This window comes from Aptenodytes forsteri, unplaced genomic scaffold (assembly GCF_000699145.1).
Source record: "Aptenodytes forsteri isolate BGI_AS27 unplaced genomic scaffold, ASM69914v1 Scaffold121, whole genome shotgun sequence".
Taxonomy (NCBI): domain Eukaryota; kingdom Metazoa; phylum Chordata; class Aves; order Sphenisciformes; family Spheniscidae; genus Aptenodytes; species Aptenodytes forsteri.
In genome coordinates this window covers 1,880,375-1,889,724 of record NW_008796219.1, presented here as the reverse complement: position 1 = coordinate 1,889,724, position 9,350 = coordinate 1,880,375, and the positions used below count along the sequence as shown (strand labels likewise).

At 37.3% G+C, this 9,350-nt stretch overlaps 1 protein-coding gene across 3 annotated transcripts in view; it reads left to right on the top strand.

Moving 5' to 3' along the window:
• Window positions 1-9,350, top strand: part of FBXO25 (F-box protein 25) — a 39,963-nt gene that overhangs the window by 13,641 nt on the left and 16,972 nt on the right. For 2 of the 3 annotated variants that reach the window (XM_009288933.1, XM_009288931.1), the window contains exons 2-4: window positions 3,689-3,792; window positions 5,173-5,222; window positions 8,312-8,404. In XM_009288933.1, coding sequence (XP_009287208.1) covers window positions 3,689-3,792; window positions 5,173-5,222; window positions 8,312-8,404 — 247 coding nt within the window. Of the gene's footprint in view, window positions 1-3,688; window positions 3,793-5,172; window positions 5,223-8,311; window positions 8,405-9,350 lie in introns of those variants that run through there. The other variant, XM_009288934.1, reaches the window with a different exon arrangement.

Sequence of the window (9,350 nt, the reverse complement as noted above, 5' to 3'; positions counted from 1 at the left end):
TGTGGTTGAGGCAGTGCTCGTTCAAGCTCTGTGGGCTGAATGCTGGCCATGACTACCTGCAATTTGTACCTATAAATTCTAGCACAGATACATATATCCAGTGCCACAGCACTGTGTCATTGAAGCTTGGTGGGGGAGAGAGAACAGCACTGCCTTACAGAACTGTATGTAATACCTCTGAATAGCCTGCAACTTAGGAGTAAAGCTGTTTTATGCTTTCCTTCTAAGGTAAAAGAAAAAGAGAATCAGACTAATCTAATAAGATTTTCATGATGGTGATATGCCTTTTTTTGTGGGTTGGGCTCATATGAACTACTCGGGCTGGCAGGGTAGTCATTTGAGTCTGTGGTGTCTCTTCTCTAATTCTGTAAGTGAGATACGGTGTTCACAAATGTGTTTTTGGTACTGGATAGAAGTCCTTGGATTTGAATCTAGTGTTAGATAATTTTGGCATTTGACAAATGTATTGTAATGTTATTTGGTGCAGGCACTTACCTCAGGATTTTCCATGCGTGGTCAAGCTGTAAATGGCTTTGAGTCTCTTCTAAAACACTTAGCATGTCCCTGCAGGTAATTGCATGACTTGAGGGCATTCCTTCCTCCATGAGAAAAGAAGCAAGGGGATGAGGAAGAACAGTTGGAGTTCAGATAGCCCTGTCAAGTTTTCCAGCATCTTAAGTGTCATACCCAAGAGGTTATTTAAACACTGTTATGAAATTACTTTTTTGAAAAAGCTGAAATTCTTGCATGCTTTATGTAGGGTATTGTAATTCTAAGGACACCAGGTACTTTGCTTTTAGAAGCTTTAGAATATGAAGAAGTGCATCATCAAGACAAGAAAGTAAGAATAGCTGTAAATTGGCAGTATTATATATGTATTTAAATCCTTCCAGGTGCACTCAGATGTCGTGCAGTATTATGGTAAAAACATTAAATTAAGGCTTCTGTTACACCATATGGCACGTGCAGCACTTGATTTTGTTTCTTGTATCTTAGCTTGGTGTTTGGCGGGGGCAGACGTTGTTTTTGGACATGGTGGAGCAGCTTTGTTAATCATCAGCCAGCTTTCCAGATTTCTGGAAGGCAGGCTAACAGTTGCTGGGGAAGTGCCTGTATTTCTGTCCCATTCTTCTGATGTCTGTGGGACCCTTGCTTTCATTCTTGGTAGGAGACAAAGTTTGTCAGGAAGAACGGTGATGGTTACAGGTAAGCAGGGAAAGACTCTCCACATGAAGTGGGACAGAACGTGAGGAAATAAAGCCTCATATGAGAAGATCCTCAGAGAGAACAGTCAAATTCATCTTCTCTTGAATTTGAATCTAGTGTTAGATAATTTTGGCATTTGACAAATGTATTGTAATGTTATTTGGTGCAGGCACTTACCTCAGGATTTTCCATGCATGGTCAAGCTGTAAATGGCTTTGAGTCTCTTCTAAAACACTTAGCATGTCTCTGAATGTCACAGGCGAAGTTGAATGTCAGAAAAGGTGTTTGAAATAGCCCTCTTCATCTTCACAATTCCTTGTATTAATTGACTGTCCTTAAGCTGTCTTGCTTGCTTATCTGATGCTTGAGGAAGTGTATATTATTGGGGGGCAGGGGTGGGCTTTAAATCATTTCAGGTACATTACCAGTCTAAACTGCCTTCTAGGGACACTTCCTCTCCAGGAACAGAAGAAGGAATTGTGCCAGACTAACCCTCCTTTTCTAAAACTGGCCTTCAGGAATGCTGCCTCCCCTCCTCTCCCCATTGCACTGGGTCAATGGGAATGGTCGTGTTTCTGTTCTGCCTGAATTATATTGCAGAGTATCAGGCCTATCTCTCTAGTCTTGTATCTGTTGTTAGGATAATAAAGCTAGGTCTGGGAGCTTTGGACTCTATTTCTGATTCTGTAGCAACTTTTCTGATTCTGTAATAACTTCTCATGTGTTGTGGCGATGCAGTTAATATGCTAAAACATAATTAATTTAATGATTTTAGTGAGCTTAAAAAGATTATCTTTGTGATAGCTTTGGAAAAAAACCCTGATGGATTGGAATGGTACATAATCTAAGTAACTAGTCAGTGTTGATGTTCTGCTTTTGTCAGTTGCCAATTCCTTTTCTCCAAACTCTTTTGCTGTTTGACCAGATATGATACCTGGCAATGTTGCATAGAATACTGAAGTTGTTGAGTCTTTATCCTCTGCTTTAAAAATGGTAAGACATGAACTAAGGCTCTCACCTTGGATTGAGCTCTATCTGAATGCAGAGGTATGTTAGCTTTTTTCAGGATTTACACCTAAGATGAAAACAACTTTCTATTTTTGAGTCTTCTCAGCTTGTGTATCTTTAAGCTGAGCTAGCATTTACTGATTAGAGCAATTAAAAAACCAAAGCTTTTCTACAGTGTTGTTTAGTCATCCTCTTTAACAGATGGTTCAAGCCTGAAAATTTTAACTGTATAAACTAGTAGCAATAAACTAAAAAAAACCCTGATTTTTTGCAACTTAATGCCCAAGTACAGGCTATTTTTGAATAAACTGGTGTCCTTCAGTTTTACAATGTTCAGCTGTTGCTGGTGCAATTTGAAGTTCAAACTGACATTGATAGATTCATCTGGCAAATTCAGATTAAAAAATAGTCATGAATGGGAAGGGTTTTGTATACAACTTTCTTCTCAAAGAATAATAATGGAGAAATGAAATATTCCTACAGTTAAGCTTCACTACCGTGTATCCTTAGTTATTCTGCTTCTCTGTGCAAGACTGTGGCCTTCGTATGAAGTATCTTCCTTTTCTGTGCTAGAAAAATGAACACCCATTCTTATCTGTATTGCTGTTCCTTTAATTATCTGCAAAAATGGAAAGCAAAACTTTATGAAACTGTGTAGACTTCATGTAGCACAGGCAGTTTTAAATCTTATATGCATTTTAGAAAGGTTAGTTTATCCAACAAAACTTTTTTAATAGTTTCTTTATGTTTTTATATATATGTGTATACACTCACACTATCTATGTATTTTATTTTTTTTTATATATATATATAAAAAGTATAGTCCTCAGCGTTAGGTTACATAGTTAATTGTCAGAAGTAACATAGGTATAGTTGACTCTCTCTGGGAGAGAGGAGGGTAGACCACGTGGTTCTCAATGCTGTACAAATCATTGGTAAAACAATTGTGACACCTAAATTATGTACAGTGTTGTGATCCAGGCATTTATTGACAGAAAGACTTTCTTTGCCCCAAAATTGACAGTAATAAAAGAGATGTCTTTCTTTGCTGTCTTTCTGCCTATACGAGGATGTGCAGTAATTCTGCACTGACTTTCACCTGTGTGCACAGTTTTTCAAGGCTTGGTCCATTTCAAACAATGAATTTTTGTACACTAGAGCTTTGCGGACAGCCAGCTGTCCAGTTACTACTGTCTCCTCAGTAGTCCTTCCTAAATGTCAGCAATGACTTACAAGATACCTATTAGGAAGATACTTTTGTTTTTAATAACTTTGACACAAAATTCAACCCAACTGGGAAAAAGAGCAAGACAGATTCTCTCAAGATATGTGTTGCTCTAGACAATCAGGTAGAGGAACATCATTAAACATAGGATTTTTTTTTTCCAGCTGGTAGACTTTAATGCAGAGAATTACAAGCTGTATGCATCAAATATTTAATCACTACTGTTCTAATTAGATGTGTTTATTTCAGCATCTTAACTGGTGATGATGAAGAAATATACAGTACTGAAGATTGTGAGTTTGCAGCCAAGAAAAGAAAAAAAGATCATTTTAGGAATAACACAGATTCACAATGTAAGGCTGGTTTGGTTTTTGTGGTTTGTTGGGGTTTTTTTCTTCATTTATTTTAGAAGACTCTTGTAGGTTCAGCAAAATTTTATAATAGCCATTCATTTATGTTCACCTATAGAGTAGTCTTCTGAGTTATGTTTACTTTTGTATTGGCAACAAATTCTGGTGTCAGAAGTGATGATACATCTTAATTGAATTGTGGCATGGATCATCTGTTGTGTGATTTTCAAAGATCCAAAGGTAATTAATTTAAGAATAGTAATTCCTGAATAATAAATGCCTTCTGATAATAACCATTGTTTTGTTTTGTGGACTAGTTTTAGATTAAATTCTTCTGGAAGCTTATGGAAGCTTCTGCTTACCAAAGCAACTGTTTTATTTTTGCTTAATTCAAATTCTGATTAGTGTTACAGTTCTAGAATCACTTCATAAATAAATCTATTTTGTCATAATACCTATAGCTCTTGGTAAAGACTTTATCTGTATTGAATTTCTTGAAAATAGTCCCTTTTTTTAAATTAAAATATCAAAGCCATTTTTGTCAGTTCTCATTTTTAAAACATCACCTGTTCCTTAGACTGCAAATATGTGTATGACAGCAAGTAAACTTATTGAAGTAGAGAATTTGGTAGAGTAGGTAAAAAAAGGTAAGTTGATAAGCATCTTTTTGGTGTTTCTAATGCTTTGCTCTTGAAATGATCTCCATTATTTGTATATTCCCAAAATTGTAACAGAGATGGTCTTGCAGAAAGCTGCGAGCTTCCCCAGGCTTCTCTGGGTGTAAAGTATTTCAAAAGATTCAAGTCACTGTATGTAAGAGCATGCTTTCATTTGACAACATACCAGACTTCTGAAAGTTAAAGGTCTGCCTAGTTGTCTTTATTAGTCTTGTATAGTTGACTTCCCTGCGGCGTTCTGCAACTAGTTGAACCAAGTGGATGCAGAGCAGGCACCTTTACAGAAGAAAATAGATTAGAGGGGTGGAGTGTTCAGGAACAAAAAGGTTGCTCGTTTCTGTACTTTCCTGTGTTAAGTGCTAAGGAGCCTGTTGGATTAAAAAAGATCAGGGGTTTTGTAGGATAAATTGACTGTTGTTGGTACACAGTTGACAGAAGTTGTGCTACATCTGCCAGTTGTGTGCCAACTCGTGTTTGATTTACAAAATTATTTAACTTTTCCTTTATTTTTTTCAAGTATATAACTTCTGAAAATTTGTAGTCATCCTTTTCAGCCTTTGTGAACTTCCTTCATTAAAACTGTTCTACCATCTCTCCTATCTTATGAAGCATTTTATTGAGGATGGTCTGTTTTGTTCAGTTTCTTTCTAGAAGGCATTGCCTAAAGTGGAAGCCTAAAAATGCTTATATTTTGATTTTATTTTAGGTTTTTATCGTGAAAAGTGGATTTATGTTCATAAAGAAAGCACCAGGGAAGTAAGTCCTGCATGCTGTGGGTCAATTCCTACAATCTTTGTGCTTCTCAATCGACAAATAATATATTAAAAAAATGCATTTGTGCCGTGTGGTCTTAGGGGTTATATTCATCTCTCTCTTCATTGGCAACATACTACACCTGCATGTGGTGAGGCAAAAGCAGCTAGTAAAGTGACTTTTACGTGGGTCATTGTGGCAGAGATGTGGGAACTTGCAAGGATGGACATATAGTTCTCCACAGCCATCTGTCTGTCTCTGTACTGTGTATCTTTGAACTAAAATTGAAAGTATTTGCAAAACCAGAGTAATCTCTCCAAAGAAGGTGTCTGCAGGCAGCTACCTGATATTTTGGAGTCTTGGTGTGACTTCAAATATAAGTAAGTAAAACTTCAGTTTCAAGCTTTACAAAGAGGACGTTTGTATTCCACAAAGTCCAGATGCTTTCAGTTTGGGATACAAACTGTATCATGCAACTGTAAAGGGAACATGAAAGATCTTGGAATGACCTCTTGGAAAGCCAAGAGTTAAAATACATCCATTGTATGTAGAGATAAACTGTCTTGAAGTTTGAGTGTCATTCCTGTGTTGATTCCTATGGTTATCTGGGATGGGTTCCTGGACATCTGTAAGGATGTCTCTTATCCACACAGTAATGCCAGCCAGGAGAGAAGGAGGGAGGTGAGTGTGATGACCCTAGCCATGTAGGCAAAAATTGACTTGCATTTTAGAGCTGAGAGAGATCATAAAGAGCTCTGTACTCAGGAAGAGCATGGTGGTGTGGAGAGAGCTTACGTAGAGGAGACACTGGAAGACTTCACCTTGCAGGCCAGTGACCTGGAGGCTGCCCTTCTACATCTGAAGGGTATTACAAAGCCTTTCACCAGATTCATAGCCCTCTTTCCCAGTTTTATCTTCATCTGTGATAGATGTAGTTACTTATATTGGTCTGCCAAAGTCTCAAGCATGCTCTTTCCCTTTGTGCCATGTCAAATTTAGGGTAAGAAGGAAGGGGGGACAACAGGCTGTCACAAATCATTATGGTGTTTTGAATGATAAGGTGGTTAAGCTGAGTTTTCAAACTACATTGAGGCTAAAACACAAATTGCCTAAAATCACTCATTGCTGTCCTTCATAACCTGTATGTTGGGATTGTTTTTCCTCTACTTGTGCAGAAGTTGGTGTACTAGTGATGTGTGATTATTTGCTTGTGTTTCTTCAGAGAGTGGACAAAATATTTTGGTGTACAAATTAGCTTATTTTTGTCACTGCTGTTGTCTTCTAATAATTAACCATTCACCTTTCCTGTTTTTTTTAAATATAAAAAACAAAACAGGGATGGCTACAATTAATCGCTAATCTTTTTCAAGTAATTCCTTGTATAAATTCAGAAGCTTAGAGTAAAAAGTTAAAAGTTACGTAGCAGAATGAAAAAGTAGCAAGGAATAAGCATACTTGAACCAAAAAATTCAGAGCGACAATTTAAGCTAATCTAAAACATAATTTACAGAGGCTCTAGTTTTCCTTACAGATTGTAATCTTACTTGATTTCAAAATGGCTGTCTCGCAACTAGGAAACTTTTTTTCCAAACTGGATACTGAATTTTAGGGCAAAATTACAAGAGTAGGAAGGTCTTGATAAGAAACATGTGAAACATGCTATGGGAGAGCACTGAAAATAAAGAAAACCAAAACAAGTGCAGGTATATAGCTGAAACAAAGTAGGAGATGCTCTTTGAGTAGTTTTGTCATGATGGTACATTGGGAAAGGTAGAGCTGAAGTTTCATAGAAATCTGCTTCCAGCTGTTCAAGGAAATGTACCTCATGTTAATGTATTTAAGCATGGCCTTTTAATAACTGTTTAGCCAGAGAACAGCCACAAATATTTAAACTTCAACGAAAGTTTTGTTGTCTGTAAGTGTTAATTCACTGCTATTAGCCAACCAAGTTGTGCGTATTATGAAGTGTGCAGCACACTTGGATCTCAGGTATATTAGTTGGATGAGCAAGCAGTACAATCCTGAATTCAGTCATTAACCAACAGGCAGTAATTACCACTACTCTGCAGTGAATAGTTAACTGTCTCCTGTCCCGCTGGGGTACGTCCAGGGTAAGCTTTCTTTGGGTTGCAAAAAGGAACGTTAAGTTGTACTGTCATCTTTTCACCATGAGGAAGGCTGTCTAGGAATGAACTTCAAATAATTATTTATCCCCCTCATTCCCTGGGCTGACAAGCCATACTAGCACAACTGCTCTGCAAGTGTCTCTTTCACCAGCTGTAGGGTTTTTCTAGCCTCATTATATTTGCTCCAAGGCTCCTGTGTGGGTTTGTGGCTCTAAACTTTACTCAGCTTATGTGATCCCATGTCATTTCGGGCTGCTACTACCACCTTAAGTAGTTCCACAACAGCCTCTGAAACCTCCATTTTCACCTTAAAGACCCCCTATGCAGAAGTACCGAAAGAAAATACAATTGCTCTTGCTCTTGGTACCTAAGAAAAATTGTGCCTAAATGTATAGCACCCAGAAAATAAATTCTAGATGTTGAGACCATTTGTTCTTCCAATCCTAGGAGCAAGTAGCTGTGTTCTTACCCTCAAATGTGAACATAAACTCAGTCAGTTAATACTTATGGTTGTAAGCTCAGACTGCTGTACAGAAAAGCTCTACCTTGTGCTGAGGCAAATGGGGAGTGTGATAGCCATGAGAGAGTGCCAGCATTGTGGCCATGCAACAGTGGAGTAGAATCATGGAATCCTAGAATAGTTTGGGTTGGAAGGGACCTCTAAAGGTCATCTGAGTAGATTCCCAGGATGCTCAAATACCAGTGATTACAGATTGCATGATTAGTATGAACTTAAAAGCCTTGCTGTCGAGTAATATTGCCTACCTGCCTGTTAGTTCCAGATAGCATATCTGGTTTCATTTGTTCTACAAGAAATTAAATAAATCTTCAGTCCAGATACATTATATTTCCTGGGAGCTTGGCATACATAAGCATCAGTTGCATGGCAGAGTGCTTTTCTGAGTATTTTCCTCAATTTTTATCTTTGTTTCTTTCCACTTAAAGTGTGTTTATTCTTCTTCTCAGAGACATGGCTATTGCACTTTGGGAGAGGCTTTTAACCGCTTAGACTTTTCAAGTGCAATTCAGGACATCAGAAGGTTCAATTACGTGGTCAAAGTAAGCTCTTTATTTTATATGCATATTTTAAAAATGCATTTGCTGATGTGCCTATGTGTACAAAATAATTTTGCACTGATCGGCTGATTTGTGACTGTGTAAATATCCAGTTCATATGTAATTTATACTGCATGAACCAATTTTAAACTGAGTAATTTTTCTTTGGTAAAAACTCGTTATATTACTCTATGAAAGCCTATAGCTTGAGGAGGATGGTGGTGGCCAGTATGCTATGTATTTACAGGGAAATACTGATGGTAGTTTCAGTTGTTGTTCATCAGTCTAGGTAGTGAACTCTCTTTAAAGGCAAAATAATTCCTAAAAAACCAAAAATAGCAAAGTGTAATACATCTTAAATATACTTTACTACATCTAAAATACGCTTAAAATAGCAATTTCCAGAAGAATATTTGATGTGTAAATATTCTGCAGTTTCTGTTTCTTCTGCAGCTTCTTAACAGTCCTGTGATTCATTGCACAGGTTTTTTTATCTAGGACAAGATATATATGCATTTACCTTTGATAACATCCCTTGAAACTTGAGACTCCAGCTTTTTCAGTCTTCCTTTTTTTTTTGTCTTCCAGAAATGAGTTTTATTCCAAGTTGTCTTTTACAACTAACAGTGACATGAAGTTTATAGAAACAATTATGATATACTAACTCATGATTCCTTGGAAATTCCCTTTCTCACTATGTTAGCTTCTCTGGGTCAGGTCTAGTCTTAAGTTGAGAATTAAGTGCATGGAACCTGTAAGTCTGGACAACAGTGCTATCTGCCTGTTTTCCAAAACTATGTAACTTGTACTTTAGGGAGCCACATAATGCTATGCCTTAATTTCCTCAATGTCTAACCAGCTGCCCACTTGGAAATACCTGTTCTGGGAGATAGTGATCTTTCTCTAGCCCCAAGGTTTTTTTGTCATCTAACTTGAGGTAGTAAAGTGC